The 23,798-nt window shown below is 49.6% G+C and overlaps 1 protein-coding gene across 2 annotated transcripts in view; it reads left to right on the top strand.

The window, feature by feature from the left end:
• The window catches only part of CLPTM1 (CLPTM1 regulator of GABA type A receptor forward trafficking), a 41,658-nt gene extending 20,351 nt beyond the window's left edge, over window positions 1–21,307 (top strand). For both annotated transcript variants that reach the window (XM_005295691.4, XM_042844470.2), the window contains exons 6-14: window positions 3,559–3,644; window positions 5,996–6,116; window positions 7,703–7,947; window positions 11,392–11,485; window positions 12,337–12,527; window positions 14,291–14,386; window positions 15,740–15,875; window positions 19,927–20,094; window positions 20,611–21,307. In XM_005295691.4, the coding sequence (XP_005295748.2) occupies window positions 3,559–3,644; window positions 5,996–6,116; window positions 7,703–7,947; window positions 11,392–11,485; window positions 12,337–12,527; window positions 14,291–14,386; window positions 15,740–15,875; window positions 19,927–20,094; window positions 20,611–20,900 (1,427 nt within the window). In that variant the 3' untranslated portion in view covers window positions 20,901–21,307. The remainder of the gene's footprint in view (window positions 1–3,558; window positions 3,645–5,995; window positions 6,117–7,702; window positions 7,948–11,391; window positions 11,486–12,336; window positions 12,528–14,290; window positions 14,387–15,739; window positions 15,876–19,926; window positions 20,095–20,610) is intronic.
• The last annotated feature ends 2,491 nt before the right edge of the window (window positions 21,308–23,798 follow it).

Here is a 23,798-nt window from a genome sequence, read left to right as displayed (position 1 = left end):
CTACTGTGACGTTCCCCTCTGGTGTTATCTGGACCGGTGATCGGCTAGGCCACTCCAATCCTTGACTCTGGGAGCCAGCCTTCCCCTGCTTTGCTGTGAGAACCCCCACTTCTGGGCTGTTCACGCACAGCCTCTGGCATGTAAGCTGCTCCCAGTTACTTGCAACCGAATGACACTAGCCAATATCTCCTGTCCCAGACACAACCCTAGGAACCTCAGTCTTGCAGTGTCCAGTTATGCCTGCTGGATGCTGCAAGCTTGGACGTGAAATGGACATGAGTAACACATCTCGAAGAACAACATTTTATGAAAAAGGAGGTAACTGTTTTTTCAACATCCTCATAATTTACTATTGGAATGGAAAGAGTGTCATCATATAACATAACTACATCTGTTCTTTATTTGGGAAAAAGCCTGAAATCTTTATTGAACACTTCTGCCTTTTCTGCATTATATTGATAATTCTACCATTTCCATCTAGTAATGGACCAGTACCATTGTTAGGATTCTTTTTGGTCTTGATAATTTTTAAAAGCTCCTTCTTATTGCCCTTAACTCTACTGACCATAGATTTCTCCTTGTGTCCCTTTGCTTCCCTTATCCGTTTTCTACAATTCTTAGATTCTGATTTATGTTCATTACTATTGAGTTCCCTTTTCTTCCATATTTTTATAGCTGCTTTCACTTCCTCTCTAAGCCAGGTTGGCCCTGCACGGAAAGGTCCATAGTGCGCTATGGCATACTGCTGTTAAACAGGAGCACATTAAAGCACATGGGGGAATTTTTAGTGCCCTCTAAGAGGGCCCACACTTCGAGTTACTGTGTCACAAACTAGTGAGCTGTAGGCTCACACCCTGACTTGCCATGTAGAAAAGCCCTAAGATGCTTTTTAAATGGGTTGCTTCATTAATGGCAATAAAATAATTGGGATTCTGTCCTTTCATCGAGGTGCAAAGGACTGAATCAGTCTCTCTGTCTCTCTCTCTCGGTAGAGGGAGTTTAAAACTAGAATTGCTATTTTAAACCACCCGCTTGATCTTTTGTTGTCAGATCATCCCTGCAACAAGAGTCACTGCAGAATTCCCGTAAGGTCGCAGCTGGTAAGATAGGCTGTTCACTTTCATTTTGTTGTGGTCTGTTGAACACAACTATCTGCAAATTGTTTGTACTTGTCTATGGACTGAATGCACACAAAGGGGTCACCGTTCCAGCTACCCTGCATTTTCCTCAATCTGCTTCTCCTCTGAATGACTCGCTCCATCTGGTTATTGCCATGGGACCAGAGGGGTCTGGAATCTTCTTTGTGTAGGTGCTTCCACTGGTCATGTGCCTCCCCACTGGTAATGCCCTCACACTGGAAGTGTCCTGCTTGTCGGCCATTACTCTATCGATAGCCATTAAACTGACTGGGTTAGTGATTGTTTTCATTAATTTAAGCATCAGGATAGTCAATGAGTTGTTGAGCTTGAAGCAAAGATTAATGGGTGACTTGAACGCAGTTTATAAGTAAGGATATGATTTAGTAATGGAGGTCACAGATTCCATGGCTCTTCAGCTCTCAGCATTACCCCTCTCCCCCACCTGCCGGGGTTGTGGCCTCCCCTACCCCCGGCTGCAGCGGGGGCTCTGCACATGCCACCCCATCACCTGCCGGGGCTGTGCACATACCACACACATCCCCACCCCCAGGCCATGGCTACAGCTGGGGCATGCGCCTCCCGCCCCATTGGCTGTGGCCCTGCTGGCCCCCCGCCGCGGCTATGTGCTCCAGGTTGTGTGTGCCCCCACCCTCCAGGGCTGCATCCAGGTCATGTGCCTCCCTCCCACCCCCTGCCATGGCTACAGCTGGAGTTGGAGCCAGGACTGTGCACCACGGTTGTGGGCTGGAGCAGGGGCTCTGTGCCTCCCTGTGGTGGAGGGGTGCTCCCCCATGGGGCTCCAGCGGTCATTCCTCCGTGCACTCTCCTCCCCCCCCCCTTTCCCCCAGTTACTTTTAGTTAAGTCACAAGGTTTTCATGGATTCTCCATCACTGACTCTCTTAAAATCAAGATTGGAATTAATTCAAGGGCCTGTTATGGTCTGACTAGAGATCATTGATCCTTTCTGGCTTTAAACGTAGTCTCTATCTTTATTATACAAATTTGAATAAATGCCCTTTGGAAAGGGACCTGTTTGTGTGTTAAAAAAAAAAAAAAAAAAAGAACACACAGATGGGCATCAACAGATCTAGGAGTTGGCTTCTGGAGAATGGTAAGTGAAACTTATTTCCAAGAAGTTGGGATGATCCTCGAGGATTACCGAAAAGCGATGCGCTATGAATCAGAAGTGAGTGGGTGCAATTTTGTGTTGGAAAGGGAGTGTGTTGTGCTGCGTAGGATGGGAATGTGGCTGTCTTTTGTCATGTAACATGAAGCTAGGTAGAATGTCATCTGAGCATAATCTCAGTGAGGTCTAGAGAAATCTCCCCAATGTGGCTTTTGCAGAGACTATCTTTTGAAATATGCAAGGCTGCTACTGACGTAAAGCCAGACACTTTTAACCATGGGTGCAGACTGCCAAGGGAAGGGGCAGATTCTCCAGCTGACCGCCTTTCTGGATGGTCTGCTTTAGCCAAACAAACCGTTGGGCTCGATGCCGGAGTAACTAGGTGAAGTCCTGTGTAATACAGGGAGTCAGAGGATTTCCGTATGAGGAGAGATTAATAAGACTGGCACTTTTCAGCTTGGAAAAGAGACGACTAAGGGGGGATATGATTCAGGTCTATAAAATCATGATTGGTGCGGAGAAAGTAAATAAGGAAGTGTTATTTACTCTTTCTCATAACACAAGAGACAGGGGTCACCTAATGAAATTAATAGGCAGCAGGTTTAAAACAAACAAAAAAGGAAGTATTTTTTCACACAATCTACGGTCAGTTTGTGGAACTCTTCCCTGGAGGATGTTGTGAAGGCCAGGACTATAACACGGTTCAAATGGCTATTAGCCAGGATGGGCGGGGATGGTGTCCCTAGCCTCTGTTTGCCAGAAGCTGGGAATAGATGACAGGGTCACTTGATGATTACCTGTTCTGTTCATTTCCTCTTGGGCACCTGGCATTGGCCACTGTTGGAAGACAGGATTCTGGTCTAGATGAACCTTTAGTCTGATGCAGTATGCCCATTCTCATGTTCTTAAGAAGGTATTATGTCCCCATTGGATGCTTTTCTTATATTAATTTACTGTGAGCTTTGAATAGGGTTTTTTAATATTTGTATAAATCTAAAGCAGGTGTTCTCAAACTGGGTGTCATGACCCCGCAGGAGGTCACAAGGTTATTACATGGGGGTCACGAGATGTCCAGTTTGAACGAAGGATGTTCAGGAAGTGCCAAGAACTGATGCTTTTCATTCACCTGGTCAGTGGTCCACTTTATGTCCCAATTCATGAGGTCAGGAGAAGCAGGGAGATGCTGCTTGAAGTGGATCTGTTTTGGGCGGCTGCCTCCTGCAGAGTGTGTTACTGATAAGTGGAAGAATTCAGCGTTACTCACGTCTGCCTGCCTGTCTCTATCCTTCTAGTGATAAATAAATATAAACGTCGACGGTTCCAGAAAACCAAGAATCTTCTGACGGGGGAGACGGAAGCAGATCCAGAAATGATAAAGGTAACTAACTGCTTTCCTCATTCAGCGAGGCCCTGGCTTTTCTCTCACCTCTGCTTCCACACCCAGATGAGTCTTTGTGCTTGGAGAGAAGTTTAGGCTTTGGTGCAGTTGGGTACTAACTTCCACTTCGAAAGAATAGGATGAATGCTCAGGATCTCTGCTGGGGTGGGGTGTTGGAGCGATTACATTGGCCTACAGCATTTCGCAGAGAGGCTGTGAAGCAAATTGACTTGTAAAACACATGGTAAAGACATTTCAAAGTACATCTTCACTCCCTAGCAGAACCTGGACATCCGCAGAATTTGCCGTATCCCAGGTGTCATTACCCCGGGAATAGCTGCTTTGCGACAAGTGGATTGATGATTTAAATTAAATCAGATTTTTGATTAAATCATCTCTGTATCCCTTTGTTTGCTGTGGGTTAATGCTTTTCCCAACCAGTGGGAAGTAGAACTTAGACTCAGCAGTGAATACATCCAAAATGTTCCCTGGATGGATGTTGGTTCACCCTCCTTGATCCTTGGTACTGCGGAGATGTTTCTGTGGAACTCTCCTGCCTACACAGGGTACTTCTTTGCTCCATCTCTTTAATGAACCGTTACCTGGTTCTCCCTCTGATGTATTGATACAAGATTTTCCTTCACCCCTTTATCAGACGATCGCACTGGGGGACTGTGACCTCCCAGGCTCTTTCAACTACCTTTTCCTGCTCCTATACGTGTGCTGCTGCTCTGTCACTTCTGCCTCTCCTGTGGAACTCCCCTCTTCGCCTCAGCTCTCTAGTCCTGTGACAGAGCAGTTTGTGACTGAGGAGGAGAAGGGTCCCAGGCAGAACTCTGTTAAGGGCTAACTCAGAAAGGGAGCCCAGTTAAACCCTCTGTTGAAAATCGATACAAATCTGATAGAGAAGTAGAAACCAGCTACAGAAGGCTTCCTCCTGCCCTTGTAATGCCCTGGCGCTCTCACCCCTAAGGCATGCGTGTTCCTGTTCTGAGTGGTCTCTGGGCCCAGGACAACCCAGCGCTATTTGCTGGGGGGTGCCAGACTGGATCACAGGTGATGCTGATTTACAGCCTCATGCAGCCTTGTGAGGGGCAGAAAAGCATTATTAGAGGCCACCCTGCTGGTTGTGGTCTGGTCTGATCTAATCCTTGTTTCCTGTCTGTGACTGGCTGGTGCTGACAACCCCAAGCTCTGGGTGTCCATAAACCTCTGATTGCTAGAAGCTGGGATGGTTTGCTCAATAAATAGCCCTGTTCTGTTCACTCCCTCTGCTGCCGGTCGCTAGTGGGCTATGGACCATTGGCCTGTCCCAGTCCAGTCATTCTTATGCACTTGTGTTAATCTCTCGCTCCCTCCTGGCTGGAGGAGAACAAAGATGGCAAAAACACAAGACACAAAAAAGCCGATAGGAGGGGGAAAACTGATGGACACTTGAAGGGGTTGACTGGCTGAAGTGAAAGACGTGGAACCAAAGGCCTATGAAGTGAGCTCCCAGACACCTGCTCTGACCTGGTTCAGAAATTTTCAATTTGGGCTGGAGCTGCCCTGTCAAAGTGGCGCCTTTGGAAGGGTTACTAACTAACATTACGAAGACCCTTGCTACCTAAAACCTAGCAAAACAAATCAAGTTCTTATGGGTTTTAAATTGTAAAAAATCTCCTAGTATAAAACTAAAAATTCTGCACACAATCTTTTAAAATTCTACACATTTTATTTGTCAAAATAACACTACATAATCATGCCTCCCCAAGCCCAGGGATCCAGAGGGAGAAACAGCCTGATGCTCGGTCCCAGGTTTGTACAATGCTTCCTACGTGCTGCCCTCTTCTTCCCACGGCATGCTGGGAACTGCAGCTGCCAGGAACCCTCTAGCTCCCTCTCCTGCCCTCTAACAGTGTCTTCTATGTGTGAGCTGGGCTCTGCAGAGTCCAGTGGCCCCTAGTGGTGGCTATTAGCATTGCAGCTCATTTCTGCAGGGTGGGGGAAGGAAATTCTGCATTGTGTAATGGCACAGAATTCCTCCAGGAGTAAGTTTCTCCTCTAATTGATCTACATCTGCCCATGTTTGGCCGAGATTTGGATGACACTGTCTTCTCCTTTGCCTCCCTCATGGTCCTAAACCCCTCAGGTCCTTCCATCCCTGTCAGGTGGTGTCTTTAGCTGCATTGTGGAAGTCCAGTGCCTTTATCTATGCACTCTTTCCCCACGACCAAATCCAAAATTACCTACAGTTCCCAAATCTAATGAGCTGCACTGGCTGTTTTTGTCTGTGGCGCCCTCTTGCTATTGCTAGAACAGTGAAATTCCCCAACACTCTGTACCAAATGTGACTTTGTGTTTTGTTGCAGAGAGCAGAAGACTTTGGCCCTGTGGAGGTGATCTCACATTGGCACCCTAATCTCACCATCAACATAGTGGACGATCATACTCCCTGGGTGAAGGGTAGCGTGCCACCGCCTCTGGACCAATGTAAGAACTTCGGATATGCCAGCACTTCCCATTCTCTGAGATGCCATTTTGGAATGTGTGCTTTTGCTCCAAGAACTCATCTCTTCACAGCAAATCTGTCTGGTTCTTCTAGCTGGTCTTGCCATCTCCTCCCATCACAGCTCTCTGCAGAGTTTTCCTATGTTATTTGCCCAGTTTGGGGCATTTGTTGGAACGTAGTAATTGCATGCGAGTGGAGTTGGTTTTGTCTGCTTTGGACCAGCTTAATTTCTTCAGCATGCTTGTGGATTGGGCAGTTGAGGGGTTTGGGAATGGAATACTGGAGACTTTCCCTCTAGTTCCGTAGTATACATTTCTCCCAAATTGGTAGTAACTAAATTATTACCATCTATTCATTGCCTTGTGAGTAGGCTTGGAAGGATTGGATTTTTAGCAATAAATGTTGGTAAACACTGATTTCACCACACACACACACACTTTTCCATCAGTGCTGATTGGTATTGTTAGGTAGGCAAGGTAAGAAAAATGCTGCTTGAAAATGTGACTCCGCCCGTAAGGTACATAAGAGAGTGTTATAATGCCGGCATTAGCAGAGCTAGAGCACTGCCCCTTTTTAGGGACCTTTAACTTTCTTAATCTCAACGTCTGTCAGACACCCCCCTCCATAATATCTTGCAACTGTGAAAAAATAAATAGGTAAAAATTGGATAAATACTTAAATAAGCATTGATAGCTGTCAAAATTATTTTTTAAAAAGCAAATTGAATTCTGCCAAGCCTGCTTACGGGAAGTGAGTTAATGGCTTCAGTGCAGCGTCTAAGAGGCAGGCATCCACAGCGCCAAAAAAACCCACACAAACCAATTCACCCTTGTAATTGGGCCCCTGTGTTGCCTGTCTCAGTGGCAGCCCAGGACTGAATGGGTCATGGAGCGTAAACTCTCACCACGTGGCCCCCTAAGTAAGGACTCTGTTACGCTGTCAGGGAAGGATGTATGTGGCAGACTTTCCCTGCTGCGCCCCATGCACTATCTGTTCTGTGGCTAAATGAACATCCGTCTCCAGGGTCGTTAGACCGGCACTGTCCATCAGCTTGAGATTCAAATCACAAACGCTCTTTAGAAGAAAATAGCTGGCACCATAAACTCCCTGGAAGTCAGTTTGATCTACTGGAATTTTGCAAATGGCCTGGTTTAATTGGATGGTGTTCAGACTGCTTTCAATACCCGAGTCTGAGCTTGGTCAGTAATACACAGAGGGAATGGGGTTTGAGTTCTGGGCACCGAGAGAACAGTGCTATACTCTCCCGTCCCTCTGTGGCAAAGCAAGACCTCCTCCATCGCACTCTGGCAGTCGTTTAGTGCTGGGAGTACCCTGTGTGCGGCAGGAGCTGGCATCTTTCTCCCGAGGGAAGGCCGGGAGGCTCAGGCTCCGTGTGCAGCCCGCTGTATAGAAGCAGTTGCTGGCCTGGGGTTCCTGTTGGTGCTGGTCTAGGATGATTTCGGTAGCTGCAGGATGAGGTGGGTCTCCATTGTCTGTCTTAGCTACCTTCACTCACTTCCTTTGTGCTATCCCATCCCTGTCTCTGCGCTCTCTCCCATTGCTGCAGATGTGAAGTTCGATGCGGTCAGTGGTGACTACTACCCCATCCTCTACTTCAACGATTACTGGAACCTGCAGAAGGATTACTTCCCCATCAATGAGACAGTGGAGCAGCTGCCTTTCCGCCTCTCCTTCTGCCCACTCTCGCTGTGGCGCTGGCAGCTCTATGCCGCACAGAGCTCCAAGTCCCCGTGGAACTTCCTGGGCGAGGACTTGTACGAGCAATCGGATGAGGAGCAGGATTCTGTAAAGGTTAGACAGCCTTGACGAATCTCCTCTGGGTGGGTTTTCTCCAGCTTTGCTTTTGGTGGGTCCCTCTCTCTGCCACTTTCCATGGGGGTCCCACAGACCTCTGTCCTAGACTCGCACCTCTCCACCCTTTCTGACCCACTCGCAGAGCTTCAGCTGCTGTTCCTGTGTGGATGACTCCCAAATGTACCTCTCCACTCCTGACCTGTCCCCCTCCATCCAGCCCCGTCTTGGCCTGACTTTCCAACAGCTCCTCATTTCATACGATCAACTTAATATTAACATGCCTCAGCAGCTCAGGTTTGGCTAAGAGTTTCAGAAGACTAAGTGACTTAGGAGCCTGAATGCCAAATAGCAAAGTCACTTTTGAAAATGCATCTTAGGCCCCTAAGTCATTCAGGCACTTTTCAGAACATTCCCAAATGACCTACCCCCTCCTGATCCCTCTCTTCTGGCCCAGACATCACCACCATCTGGGATCCCTTTCAGTTTCCTTTTTCTATCAAACCCCAGCAGAGTCTGGATCGTGCTGCTGCATTCTGCACACATCTGGAAGATCCAGCACTTCCCTTCTGGCCCTGCAACTGGTGGGCTTGCCCAGGTCCCCTTGGCTTCCTTTGATTCCTGCCTTCTCTGCCCAACACCCACCTTTCTTCTTCTGAGAGAGAGAATCAGCCACTGCATGGCTTTAGGAAGTGTTTTAAGTATGCATAGGCCCAGTCTTGAACTGGCCTCACCAAGGACTGAGAGAGATGTTTCTTTGAGCACTCCTTGCCTGGAGAGGGCAGCTTTGAGCGCTCCTGTTCTCAGCCAGTGCTTCCGGTGTGGCGGGGTGAACTCAGCCTGGGACGTATGAAGGGCTTCAGCCTTAAGCTGTATCGGTGCCTCCTGTGACTGGGTACAACAGGACACGCCCCAGGATATTCTTGCCAAGGAAACCGAGGCCAGTGTAGGCAGCGCTGTACTGCTCTGAAGAATGCTCTGTGGAAATGGTGTCAACCATCACAGGATTTACTCTTGGATCTTGTCTCTGTAGCTCAAGACAGGAGCTGTTAGATCAGTGGGGCTCTGGGGAGCTGGCAGTGGGATGACCTTGAAGACTAGAGTGACAGAAATGGGATGAAATTCAATAATATGAAGTGCAAGGTCGTGCACTTCTAGTCTAATAATAAGAATCGGTGCTGCAAGCTGGGGGTGCGTCAGTTAGAAGCGACTGGGGAGCGGGGCGGCCGCGGAGAGGCTTGCGGGTGTGGGTTGATTGCAGGATGGCTGAGTCACCAACCAGTGTGACGTGGCTGTGAAAAAGGCAAATGCGATGCTAGGATAATAGGCGAGGCATTTCCAGTACGTCCAGAGAAGTACTAATGCCATTGTACAAGGTACTGTTTAGACCTCACTTGGACGGCTGTGTGCAATTCTGGTCATCCATGTTCAAGAAAGATTAATTCAAACTGGACAGGTGCCGAGAAGAGCTACCAGGCTGCTCAGGGGAACGCAGGGCCTGCCTTCTGAGAGGAGACCAGAAGAGCTTGGTTTGTTAGCCTAGTAAAAAGAAGGCTGAGAGGGGATGTGATTGCTCCCTGTAAATACAGCAAGGGGGTAAACACCGGGAGGGTGATGAGCTCTTTAAGCTAAAGGACAGTGTTGGCACAAGAACAAGTAGATATAAGTTGGCCAGGAACAAATTCAGGCTGGTAGTTAGAAGAAGGTTTCTAAACATCAGAGGGGTGAGGTTCGGAGTTGCTGGAGCAAACAATTATTTTTGAAAAAAGAACAGGAGTACTTGTGGCACCTTAGAGACTAACAAATTATTTTTGAGAGAAAGCTGAACAAATTTGAGAGCAAATATCTGATGGGGGTTGTTTGGGATGGTGGGGGGCAGGGCTCAGCAACCTGGGGGTTTGTCCTACAGGGTTTCAGTTGGCCGTCAGACAGAGATTTATTCCCCCGCCCCTCAATGTATTCTGGGAGGGTTTTGTCTCCTTTGAAGCATCAGAGGTGGCCATAGCTGAAGATAGGACATTGTGGGGGTGGCCAGATCTCTGAGGTGGTACCGAGCATTCTCTCGGTCAGGTAATTGGCTGGTTGGTTCTGGCTCATGTGCTCAGGGTTGAACGGATGGCTGTATGTGGGGTCAGGAAGGAATTTTTGCCCCAGGTCAGATTGGCAGGGACGTTGGGAGAGGGAGTGTTTTCTGCCTTCTGTTGTGTGTGGGTGCTGGTCACTTGTCAAGATTAGCTGGGTGTATCTCACTTGATTGTTTCCCTGCCACTGCGGGGGGCCTCGGGCACTGTGCCCCTCGGTCCCTCCTGTTCTCAACCTGTCCAGTCGCCTGTGGGTTGTGATGCTTTGGTCTCCTTTTGGTTTCTGGGCTAGTGTGCGGGTTCTGGTGTGGGGGATGGTGGTCTGTGACTGACAGGAGGTCAGACTGTTCCCTTTCGGCTTTAAATTCTGGCTCTGCCACTGCAACCCATCCCCCCCTCCATCAACAGCTGCCTGGGGCATTGCCGTTAATGTGGGGCGTCATCCCCCAAACTCCCGTAGCTCTTCCGTTGTGAGGCTGGCAGCAGGATCTGGGCCTGTAGCAGGACCTCAGCCCTCCCTAACAAAGCCTACCACTTTCTCTGTGCCCAGCAGGGGTTCAGATCCGCACTGCTGCTCGTATCGAATCTCCCTGTGCTCTGGGCAGCACTGTTAATCTGGGCAGTGTTTGCAGTCAGTTGGTGAGGTCTGAGACGGGTACTGTGCTTTCCCCAAGGGGCCCATGGGGGCAGGGATCTGCGTTTCCTAATCTAGCAGTGTCCGAGTGTAAGGAATTGGCCTCCCTCATTCTGGAAGGGCATGAGGAACCAGGGCAGTGCTGGTCCCCTTTAACAGTGTTTTCAAGAGACAGTGTTCGGTATATGCAGTTTTACAAAAGGCTTCCATTAAAATTACATGTGTACCTTTTGATGTAAGTGCCTTGTTTATTTTAAAAGCTTTTCCCTTTAGTTTAGAAATTAATCCTATTAATGCCGTATCCCTTCTTACAGAAATAAGTTCTGAGACTGGCGCAGGCAATAACAGTTCGATTGTGCCACTCACTGCAGTTTTATTCTGAGCTGTCCGTCTTAGGGCCTATCCTCGCTCCATCACCGTGGCTGGAGTGCAAGCCAGACACAGGGGGCTTTGCTCAGTCCCTGGGAGTGTATCCACAGTACCCCACACACTTAGATGTAATGTAACTTCCTGTTTCCTGTGACTCTGAAATCTGTTGTCATTTCTGCTTCTCCCAGTTGTTCCTACTAAAGCATCTCTGGGTTGGGTTATTTTTCCACACACGTTCTGGCTCCTGTTTGTCCACCTGAAACCCTCAGTTCTGTCTGGATTGCCTTCTCTGGGTCCCTTTGGGTGGGGCCTGGCTGGAGGGGCAGGATAGGCTCTTCACATCTTTGTTTTCTTTTCCAGGTTGCTCTTTTGGAGACCAATCCATATCTGCTGGCTTTGACCATTGTCGTTTCCATCGTTCACAGCATATTTGAGTTTCTTGCCTTCAAAAATGGTAAGTTCTGCAGTGCAGTGAAGATCTCCTCTTCTGGCGCCAGTCCTCACTCCTCTTAGGAAGGGTTTTTAACCTGGGTCTGCATTGGCCTTGCAGAGTTATTCAGTGCCCCTCTTAGTGGCAATATGAATGTAAGAGGAAGAACACCTGGGGCAGGTGAAGAGCACGGATGTGACTAAATGGAAAACATAGTTGCTGTCACTTGGGCCCAGGTTCTCCAGTGATGAATTGCTGAGGCCCCACAGGGCTGACTCAGCTGACCTGTCCCTCTGCTACCTGCCCTAACTCTCTGCACTCTGCTCCTTGCCATTCCCCCCAATGTGCTTTAGGGCAGGAGGAGCACTCTCTCCATTCTGCCAACCACCAGTTTCATAAGACTCCTCAGCTGTTGTGGGGCTTGCAAACTTCAAGTGCTTCCCTTACAAAGTCTGTGGGCAGCAAGCGGCATGCCTCTGGCACTGCTGGGAGTTTAGTCGGTATAATGACCCCACAATGATCACACACTAGCCACACACCTACCGGCCACAGGAGAGTCTGTATCCACAACGTAATGGAGAGGGCAAAGTCAGTGTGCTGCCAACACTGGATGGTTTTCTAGCCAGGTTCTTCTGAACCACCTTCATGGCCCACAGAGCTGGCCTGACCATTTTCTTCTTCATGCAGCTGGGAAACACAACTCACTCCCACTCATGGAAGTGAAAGGCATTTGCAAGTAGACCTGTGCTCTGCTCCTTTCATAGGGTAAAGGAGAAAGCTGGAAACTCCTCCCTGCAGTGGGGCTCTAGCTGCCCCCGAAGGGCCCCCCTATGCTCAGGAAGTTCTCCCTCTATGCTCTTCTCTCTGGCTCCTAGATATCCAGTTCTGGAACAGCAGGCAGTCTCTGGAGGGGCTCTCCGTCCGCTCTGTGTTCTTCGGGGTATTTCAGTCACTTGTGGTTCTTCTCTACATCCTGGACAACGAAACTAACTTTGTGGTTCAAGTCAGCGTCTTCATCGGGCTCCTCATAGACCTCTGGAAAATCACAAAAGTCATGGATGTCAGGGTAAGCACGTGGCTCGTTGCACTAGACCAGCAGTTCTCAGCCTGCAGGCCGCATTTGGCCCAATTAGCACACAGCTGCGACCCGACTCAGCTGTGTGCTAAAGGCCGGTCCATATTCCAAGGGTCCGCCGGGTTCCCCGCTTCCTCGTGGGGAGGGGTTGGGGCCGCCGGCCAACCCCATGTGGGAGTCCAGGGTTGGGGCAGCTGCGCAGGGTTGAGGGTCCGGGGCAGCCGTGTGGGCCCCACGGGATTGGAGGTACAGTGCTGCCGTTCCCCTGCCACCCGGCCCCTGCGGCCCAGGTAATACACTGTGGGCCGCATATGCTCAGACTGAAGGGGTGCCCTGTGTAGAAGACCCAATTCTCCACCTTGCCAGTGTAAGCAGAAAGCTAGTGAGTGTGAGATCCATCCCGGTTTGCTCCGGGCTGCGATTTCTGAGTGGCCCATTGCAGTTGCTTCCTTTGTAGCCCTTTGGGAAATGATGTGGAGAAGAGGTGAGTATTGCTGCATGACTTGAAGGTGGAGAGGGTCGTCGGTTGATCTGCTCTGGGAGTGTGCCGGAGCCTCGGTCTGCTGTTGAGAGGGCTCCACTGCCTGAGGAATCTCTCTGGGTTCCAATAGGCATCCTGCGTCCAAGGATCGTAGCTGAGGGATTGCATGAATAGATTTCACCCCAGCGCTGCAGTGGGACTGTGGCAACTCAGGTTCTGTTCCATGCTCTGCTCACAGTGTGACTGTTCTGTTCACTCCTGGTGACTTATTCACTATGGTGACCCTGCAAGCTGGAGAGATGGGGGTCTATCTGGAACAAGTGTGTGCTGATAAAAACTGCCAGTGGATTGCAGACATGACACAAACGATAGTTATTCAAAGCAGCAGGCCTGCCTTCATCTCCTGTTTAGTCTGGGAGTAGTAAAACCGCATCCCAAGGGCAAGCTAGTGATAGAAAGGTCTGGGAGATAAAAATCTACAGGATCATCATTTCAGTGGTGTCACCCTGCCGCTTGGCCGGGGGACTTGCTGCCTCCCAGCTCAGGTCCTATGGTCAGTGGAAATGTTGATAATAGTGTCATCGGAAATGGGTTGAGCTGAGTATCATTCAAAAGCCCGTTCTCCCACGAACCTGGTGGTGCCAAACATGACAAACCGTGAACACTTTTGTAGAGAGAGATTCAAGAAAATGCTTAAAAATCAGTGTGTTTTAATTAATACGGGGATGTGTTGCTTCCATAAAAAGACACTGATCTTTGATAATCCTAGGGAAGTTAATCTTGACATGTAGGACTGAAAACATTTATTCATCAAAGTAGTTCTCTTCAGTGTTGTCTCTGTCTAGGGCATCACTGCTAGACACACTGATCCTTGTGTACACTTCACTTGCACAAGGCAGGTGGTGCATCTGGTCTCTGCACATGAGCATTTGATTACCGAAAGGATTGATTCATGAACGCAGGGTATTTCTCACACAACTGGTGTGTCCATCCTCCAAGACCCATCCAGGCCTGATACAGGATGCGCTAGGTCATGCTGGAGCCATTCCATTGCTTGATAATTTGCCCTCTTAGTAGGCCTTGATACACGAGGCTTGTGGGGGGAGGGAGCTACATAATCTGCTATGTGGACAATAGACACTAGTCCTTAGTGATCATGTGGAGCTCACCTCCCAGCTAGGCTGTCTTCTCAGGAGGGTCCCCCTTGGGGACAGGTTGGTGGCCTTTATTATGTACTGCCTCCCCTGTAACTTCTGCTCTTGTCGATAAACAGCTGGATCGAGACAACAAAGTCGCTGGGATTTTTCCACGTTTAACCTTCAAAGATAAATCAACATATATAGAATCGTCTACTAAAGTCTACGATGATGTAAGTCCAATGCCTGGCAGAGGGATTTCCTTCAGCGCATGGTAGGATCCCTCTGGGAGGTGGGGGCCCAGGATAGTATGGGTTAGCTTCCTACGCCATTGGACATGGGACCCCTTGACCAGGAAGAGGGGACCCAGGTGTACCCTGCATTAGGATCCTGCTCCCGAAAGAGGAGAGGTGCCCTGGATAGCGTTTCCCTGGTCATCCCTTCTAGGTTATTCCTTGGGAAGCTGCTGCTCTCCCAGCAGGACAGCAGCTCCCTAGCTAAGCTGGGCTACACTGGGGCCTGCAAGAGAGCTGAACCCACAGCACGTTCTAGTTGTTGGCTTGTTTGTCCTGAGTTCTGTTCCTCCTCTCCTCTCTGCTGGATGGACGCGTGGGTCTTCATGTCTCCAGTTCGCTACTCCCCTTGGTCTATCTCACCTCTGACTCCTGGCAGCTGCTTGAGTGATGCATGCCCTCCATGTGCCTGTCTGCAGCCACGTTATCCCCTCCATCAGCTCAGTGTGTGGCCCAGTGCCCACACTAGGCCTTGCTGCCCCAAGTTGCACCCTTCTATCTTTTTCCTTCTGGCATGGCTGCAGGTGTTGAGGCATAGTTGTCATTAAGCCACATGTGTGTGATGGTGCAGTCCCACCCTCACGCAGCTGGAAATCTCAGCAAAACATCATAGTCATGAACTGCTAAAGGGTGCCCAAGATGCGTCTCTTGGCCGCTCTGCTGGTCTGATCCCCAGAGCCAGGGAGGCGGTGTATGGGTGTAGCTCAGTGGCTTTCAAACTTTTTGTATTGGTGACCCCTTTCACACAGCAAGTCTCTGAAGGTGATTCTCCCCCTTATTAAAAATGGGGGGTGCGTAATTTAATGGGGGCTAAGGGCTGTCAGTGGTTATCTTGTGACCCCCTGAGGGGTCATGACCCCAGTTTGAGAACCTCTAATAGCTCTACTGGCCCCCTCCTCTGTCTTTGAGAGGTGGAGCCCCGGGAGCGACCGGTGTTCAAGGGGCATGGAGCACACTCACTCCTTGGTGGCTGTGGTGGCAGAAGGGAACAAGGATTGCGACCCTGCTTCCAGCCCTGCTGTGATGCGCTAGCAAGTGAGTGAGAAAGGATGTGTCCAGCACCTTGTGACCCCATGCACAGAAGGTGCTGTTCAGAAACCCCCTTCTAACCAGAGTCCCCCACTGTGAAGCCAGGGCTGGAGAGCCAGCAAGGCAGCAGGCCTGCAAAGAGGTGGGTATGTGACTAGCGGGCCCCAGTACCCTTAGCTCTCCCTCCCCTCCACCCCCCCCATCCTGAGCAGGATTCTGTGCAGCTCCCAGCTGACTGGTCACCTTTGAATATTGCCTCCCCAGATGGCATTCCGGTATCTCTCGTGGATTCTCTTCCCCTTGCTCGGCTGCTACGCCGTGTACAGCTTGCTGTACATGGAGCACAAGGGCTGGTACTCGTGGGTCCTGAGCATGCTCTATGGCTTCCTTCTGACATTCGGTGAGTAGTGCACAAGGCAGCGTTCTAGGTGCCTGAGTTTGCTGGAGTCGCTGGGCCCCATCCGAGGCCTCCTGACCCCCTCCAGGCCTCTCGCGCCCAGCTTCGGGGTCCACCCACACTCGGGGGAGGCCATGAATAGTGCTCTGCACCTGTTAGAGGCTGGTCATATGTATGGCTGCAATTGGGATGAGCTTTCAGCAGGGAGAAGAGATACTGAATTGCACGTACTAGTAAGGAGGCCTCCAGCTCCTGATATTGCATGCATAGGGTCTGGCTTCACATCTGCTGTTCGGGAATCATTAAGAAAGGGATAGATAATAAGACAGAAAATATCATATTGCCTCTATATAAATCCATGGTACACCCACATCTTGAATACTGCATGCAGATGTGGTCGCCCCGTCTCAAAAAAGATTAATTGGAATTACAAAAGGTGTACAGAAAAGGGCAACAAAAATTAGGGGTATGGAACAGCTTCCACATGAGGCAAGATTAATAAGACTGGGAGTTTTCAGCTTGGAAAAGAAACGATTAAGGGGGATATGATAGAGATCTATAAAATCATGACGGGTGCGGAGACAGTAAATAAAGAAGTGTTATTTATTCCTTGTAACGCAAGAACTAGGGGGTCACCAGATGAAATTAATAGGCAGCAGGTTTAAAACAAACAAAAAGAAATATTTCTTCACAGAAAATATGCACAGTCAACTTGTGGAACTCTTTGCCAGAGGATGTTGTGAAGGCCAAGAGTGTAACAGTTCAAAAAAGACCTAGATAAATTCATGGAGGATAGGTCTATCCCAGGGTGGGCAGGGATGGCGTCCCTAGCCTCTGTTTGCCAGAAGCTGGGAATGGGCAACAGGATGGAACAGTTGATGATTCCCTGTTCTGTTCATTCCCTCTGCGGTACCTGGCATTGGCCACTGGTCAGAAGACCGGATACTGGGCTAGATGGAGCTTTGGTCTGACCCAGTATGGCCCTTATGTTCTATGTTCTCATGTCTCACTCTCGTGTTCTGTCTCACGATCCAGAGCAGGTGGCTGCAGTCTCCTTGTTTCTTCGTTCCTGTCTCCTAACCCCAACTTGGAAGCGTGCCCTGCGGTATTGTGTAGGCACTTCCAATCTCCTTTCAGACTCTGGGTATTGACATTCCCCATGGGTTTCGGCTGCAGTGATTAGGTTTCACTGTCCCTCACTTAGTCACACTTCTAGTCTGTTCCTGGCCATACTCCCTGCTCTTGGGGAAGCTACTGTAGCAACTTCAGACTGTTAATCATCAGCTTCTGTTTAGAGAGGTTCTGTTTCCTGCCGTATCCCGCGTATTGACAGTGCATGCTGGTGAATTGCTGGGCAACTGCCTTTTCTGTGTGGGTCAATATCCAGCCTTGCTAGTGTGAACTCGGGTGGAACCTCTTCTGCCTAAATGAACTGATGAAATCCAAGCAGGCTGTGATCATAGAGGCTGTTCCCAAGTTTGCAGTGTCTCCTCCTCACATAGGCTTAGTCTACACTGCGGGGAGCTGCCGCAGGGCTGGGGCGGGGGGGGGCGCAAGGTGGAAGTTTCGTCTAGGGCGCAAAACTTCCTTGCACCGGCCCTGTCTGCAAGGCACCAGCTTGCTGCACACTAGAGTCCCATGTGATCACTACCATAGCACAGTGAAAGTGCCGGAGTGCAGCTTCGCACACTGCACTCCGAAGCAACTGTAGCAGTGACAATGTGGTGAGTTTACTATGTGGAAAGCTGGTGGGCTGTAGATGCATGTCCTGGCTTGACATGTAGATAAGTCCTCAGCGTTTTCCTTCTGTGTCTAGGATAGAGACTGTCTGCGGGGGGAGGAAATGGGAAAGGAAGATTAAAGTTCCCGATTGATTTTTCCCACATCTTCTTGTTTTCCTTGATGCCATCTTCTCCCATCTCCCCCCTCTGGGCAATGTGTGGGTTGTTCCCATTGGGCGAAGTTCCCTGAACACTTGAAAGAACCTGCTGTATCCAGTTGTTTCCTTTCTCTTCCAGTGACTTTAGCTGTTCGTTTTCTCCTCCAGAGCAGAGCATTCACACTAAGGCCATGTCTGCATTTGTCACTAGGCCCCGCACATTCCCCATTATGCTGCCACCTTGGAGCTTTCGCAGTCCGTGACTGCTGCTTGTTTCAGATGGAGCCCGTGAGGGGGCCTCTGGCTGTCCCACCTGCAGCAGGGGCTAACAGTTGTTTTGTTTTTTTAATCAGATTTTCAATTAGATTTTTTTTAATTTAAATACAATACATCTTTCTTCTTAAAACCAACATTATTTAAAATTCAATGTGCAGTTATGACAGCCTGTATTAAGGACTAAATCTACACTCTATTTTTAATTTAATTGTAGTGATTTTAATAATATTAAGCAGTTTGTGTGTGCTGCCAAAGTTTTAAAGAAAGTCAAGCCACTGAAATGGTGGAAGTCTCTGGCTAAGCGTCTGGACCCTGAGTTTACCAAAGTGATTTTGACAGCAGTGGTCACCTCTGCAAGTGCAGAGAGTTTTCCTTTGTCCCCATTTATTCAACTGGTTAATTCAGAGCTGAGAAACCGATTGGGAGTTGAAAAGCAGGAAAACTTGTTTTCCTCTTCCAATCGATGAATAAAACAGAGGTGAGAGGATGAGATCTATTAGTTCTAAAGTCTTGAAGGCCATAGTGACTAGAAACAATTGGTTCAATTTACTAGCTACAGATAATACTTCCTTTCTTCAGTAAATCAGTTTTAAATGCATAACACGTTTGGTAAAAATTATTTCCCCCCCTTATATATCCAGTACACTTAAGGTCGTTTTATTTAACTACTGGAACAATTTTTAAATGCTTTGATTTTTTTTTCTTTGCATTTTTTTCCATGCAAATGCAGCTTGAGATAAATCACAAGTAAAAATTAATCCTGTAGTAAATAAGAAACATCATTCACCATTTTCTCAGATAATAAAATAAAAATTAAGAATCTGAATAAATGTATGTTAAGCTATATCACTGGTTAAAATATGTATAAATATAGTGTATCCTCCAGGCTAGCCAATAGAAACACTGATGGAATGTAAAGGCTGTATAGTTAGTTGCAAATCAGCATGTTTTAATTGTTACCAACCAGTGAGAATTCACCTTTCTTTAGGAAAAGAACTAAACAGTGCCAATGCAAAGCAAGATTAAAATCAGTGATTTAAATCAAGGTTTCCTGATAGGTGATTTAAATCAGTCCACCCTGACCTGCAGTCTCCTGATCTCTGCAAGGCTGCCATGACCTCCCTTCGCTAACGTGTTGCAATTTACCCACAGAACACCCGACCTGCATTGAAAACCAAACTCCCGTTGTTTTCACTTGCTTGGCTGCTGACCAGCCTCCCAAAGCTATGGCTCCCTGTTCCTTTCGGATTCCAGGCCAACTGGTCTTTGTTTTAAAGCACTCCCTGGGCTTGTGGCAGCCTGCCTCCTCCTCCTCTCTGCCTCCCACTGTCCTGCTCTTAGCATCGGCTGCCTCGGGCCCTTCATGTAATCTCACCACTACTGGCTCAGGAACCTTCTTCCTTGCAGTGCCTGCTGTTTTGAGCAGCCTTCTTGTATTTAATAGATTTTAAGGCCATAAGGAACCACTCTGCACATCCAGTCTGATCACCTGCCCAGCACAGGCCAGAGAATCCTGTCCAGCCCAGCAACTTGCACATCGGCTTGGGTTCACATCATGAGGAATGTCCCCCCATCCTTCAGTAGCTGGTTCCGTGGCTGATTGGCCTCGCTGCAAAAAATGTGACTGCCATTTCAGATAGCTGAGACGGTCTCTCCTCCCCGCCTCTGCCTTAGCAATTTATTCTTGGGACTCTGAGTGTGGTGAGCTCCGTAGAGATTGGGGCCTGCTTTATGGCAGAGCAGCTGTGCGCAAGGTTTGCCCTTATTTCTGCCAGGATATAACTCCATGGCCCGGGCCAGCTCTGTTGGCATCCAGCCTGCCCCAGACGCACGCTGTACGTTCCTTGGCTGGAGTTAGCCTAGGGGCCCACCGCCTGACTTCTCCCTCTTTCTCCCCAGGTTTTATTACAATGACTCCGCAGCTGTTCATAAACTACAAACTGAAGTCAGTAGCCCACCTGCCCTGGAGGATGCTCACCTACAAAGCACTCAACACCTTCATCGATGACCTCTTTGCCTTTGTGATCAAAATGCCCATGATGTACAGGATAGGCTGCCTCCGAGACGGTAAGGGGCTCAGTGCCAGCCTCCCATCCCCTGCCAATGCGTCGTCTTTACAAATGTGTCGTACAGGCCTGGAGCATGCCGTGCTACTTGGGGATGGGGGTGTAGCATGTCTGTCTCTCCCCAGCCAGTGTGGGGATCGCCCAGGCTTAGCTGGGACCCTACCAGTGTCTGATCCCAGCACTCAAGACCCCACTTCTTTCGGCATATTGCAGCTGCATGGCCCTTCTCCCACTGAGCCTTCCAGGAGTCCAGTGATGGCTCCATGGGCTGGCCTGTGAGTTCCCCATGCAGCATGAGAAAAGAGAGCTTTCCTCCTCCTTTCTGCCCCAGGGCCTCAGCATCTCCCTTGTGGGCTGCAGCTGAGCTATGCTGTCACTCATGCCTGGGGGTCTCTTGCCAAGCAGCTCACGAGGCACTTATAGGCCATGGGGGACTGAGAACTGGGCAGTTCAGAGAACTGGGCATCTGGCCTGGGATTTGCCTGCTGTTTACGCTCGCTCTGCTCTCTTCCCACAGATGTCGTCTTCTTCATTTACCTGTATCAGCGCTGGATCTACCGGGTGGATCTGACACGCGTCAACGAATTCGGGATAAGTGGGGAGGGCCAAGTCCCTCAGCTAACACAAGGTACCACTCCAGTGGACTGTGCCCCTGCACTGCTACCCGATGGGGAGGCAACAAGCACCCAGGGGGTGATAAAGGAGGGCCTGGCTGATGGCTCCCCTGCCCCAGTGACAGAGAACGTGGCCGATGGCTCCCCTGGGGCCCAGACGGAGAAAACAGTAGAGGACAAGAAAAAGGACTAACCTGCTCTAACTTTAATTTTTAAAAAAAGCCTAACTTTCCACTCTCCCCCTTGGATACTGGACAGAAAGCGAAGGGGGGAAGCTGCTATGGTCCTCTGGCTCCAAAGCTTTTTATTTTCTATTCCAGTAACTTTGGGGCGGGTAGGGATTGAGAATTTGGTGGCATTCATGTGATGTGCTGTATCCATGGGAGAGAACCCCCGTATCTCTGTATTTAAAGTCAAACTCATCCAGTAATCATTGTGAGCGCCGTTCCATTGTGCAGGTGTTTAGGACATTAAGGAGTTTCTCAGAGTTGTGTCTCTGTTTCATAAAGAGAGCTGATTATCCGAACAAGTCCCATTTCTCATCATTGCACTCTACTATGGACTCTGGATTGAATAAATTCATATGGGTGTTAAGTTAAACCTTGCCCTCTTCTTTCATCTCTCTGCACATCTGCCCTGGATGCAGGCTCCTCTAGGAACATAGGAATTGCCAGACTGGATCAGAACTGAGCCCCATCTAGCCCAGCCACCAGCACCAGCTGCTTCAGAGAAAGGTGTAAGAACCCCTAGTAAGAGAGGTGAAATAATCTCCTCTCCTCATCAGGTCTCATCCTGGGGTCTCAACTCTGAAGCCAAGGTTTAATATCCCACCCACATGTATGGGGTTTTTTTTGGTTAATTCCCATAAATGTCCAGTCCCTTTTTGAATCTTAAGTTCTTAGCCTCAGTGGTTTCCTGTGGCAATGACTTTCACAGTTTAATTACACATCGTGTGAAAAATTATTTCCTTGTGTCGGTTTTGAATGCGCCGCCTTGTAATTCAATGGAAGGTCTTTGTTCTTGTGTTAGGAGGCAGAAAGAACAGAAGCACCTTCGCCGGGACCTGTCACTGTTTTATAGACATTTATCTTGTCTCCTCCAAGGTTACAATCTGGGTTGTTGGGTTTTTTTGTTTGTTTTCGTATCTTCATTTGAGAGTTCTCCAGGCCTTGATCATTCTCAGTTCCCCACTAGTTCTGCACTGTCCTCTAAAATGGGATGATCACACAGCGTCCAAATTAGGTCGCGCCACTGAGTTATGGTAAGATAAACAATACAGAGAACATTTTAAAGCTGTCCCATTCCTTATGCAAGCCAGAATTAGCTAATGTTCTCAGACCTCCCCCATCTGAGCATCTCCCAGAAATAGGTCAAGCCAGGTGACTGGCATGTTATCAGTGTCAGGAACGACATTTTTAACTTCAGCACCCAGAACCCTGTTTTCAAAAATCACCTTGCGCATGCAGTTCTGTCTGAACAGGCTGAGTTTCGGGAGCCCCCTGCTAGCTGGGTGAAGGTGATGCCAGGGCAGAGGTGCCAACTGCAGCCGTGCCAACCCAGCCTGCCCTCCGAGAGCCACGCTGGCTTTGCTGGTTTGTTGTGTTGGCTCTGCAGGGCTGGCAGGAGTCCAGGGCAGTTCAGTCAGCAGATGTGCTGCCTGAGGAGACAGGACCTCTTCTGCAGTGAACAGAGCCATGTTCAGAGTGCCCGAGGGTGAGTAACAGGTGTGATGTGCCCGGCCCTGGCCTCTCTGCTGCTCCATTTGGACCATGGAAATTGGTTGGGGGCTGCGCTGCCACTTGGACACTGGTCACTCTCCTTGATTGCCAAGCGGTTTGATCACAGCCATCTGCGGGGCAGATGCATTGGCCTGCTTTAGGGACACTGGCTTGAGCATAAGCCTAATAATGATGGGTGGAGGGTGACTTCTGAAGAGCTTGGCTGCAGCTGCTGGCCTCTGTTATTTCAGCACCGGGTTGCTGCTTGTGAGACGGGCGCGCAGCCCCTGCGTTGCCCCCGTGGCCTGAAGCTCCATGCTGTGACGGCTCTTCGGAGCGGCTGCCTGGGAAGCTTGCTCCGCTTTACTCCATACAGACCTCATTCCCATCCACGCCCACGCCTGTGTCTCCTGCAAGCCCACTGTTGGCGTTTGGTGCCCAGTGGGCTGCTGAGTGCAGGTGCCTTTGCCAAGGGAACGTGGAGGAGAGGGCATTGTTTTAGCAGCTGATTCAATTCATAGCCTTGGTGCTGGAGTCCAGGTCTTGTGCTGTTATTAAATGAGCAGCTGCTGCTACTTCCCCTGCATCTCGGACCCCCAGCCAGGCTCCAGGAGTCTAGCGCACATGCCCGAAAGAACATACATTGAAAAATTCAGAAAATACAGTTCTGCCCCCACAGGCATCCCTCTGAAGAGCCGGTGTCCCAGTGGGGCAGATCTCAGGACTATGGAGCCCTGGAGAACGTGCCATTCACATCATGCTCGGGGAGGTTGTTTTGAAGGGGGAGATGCCATTTCGGTGGCTGGCATGTCAAACACCAACTCGCCCCACATCTGCGGCAGTGAACTGAGCTGGAAAATGAACTAACTTGCAGGGGAAGCCCTTGAGTATCTGCACCGGGGCTCTGAGGGGCGGTCTTTTGTCCTCAGATGCACCCACAGCAGTAGGCAGGTATGTGCTTTTGCTGCTTTTCTCTCAGCCTTGCCCAGAAGCTCTGCTGCCCCTGAAGAGTGGTGAAACTGAGCCCTTGCCAAGGGAACACGAGTGCCACAGCACAGGCAGTCTGGGGCGCAGCTGGACCTGTGGCCTCTGCTCTCTGCGGGGGAGGAGTTGCTAAGCTCAGCTGCCCTGCCTGTCTGTAACCAGAGCCCTGGAGCTGAGTGGGACAGAGAAATGCTCCCCACCCCCCTGCACAAGGGGGAGGTGGCTCACGCTGGCTCTGATGCTGTGAGCAAAGCAGCGGGCTCGCTGCCTGCCCTCACTGGGACAGCAGGGGTGAAACTGAGCCCGGGGGGGATCAGAGACCCCAGCTGAGTGTGGGGAACCACAGCCAGGGTGGGATGGCTGCCAACCAGGGCTGCCTTGTCCAGATG

Source organism: Chrysemys picta, chromosome 17 (assembly GCF_011386835.1).
Source record: "Chrysemys picta bellii isolate R12L10 chromosome 17, ASM1138683v2, whole genome shotgun sequence".
NCBI classification, from domain to species: domain Eukaryota; kingdom Metazoa; phylum Chordata; order Testudines; family Emydidae; genus Chrysemys; species Chrysemys picta.
Note: the sequence above shows the minus strand (reverse complement) of the source record. Positions and strands in the feature narration are given on the sequence as shown.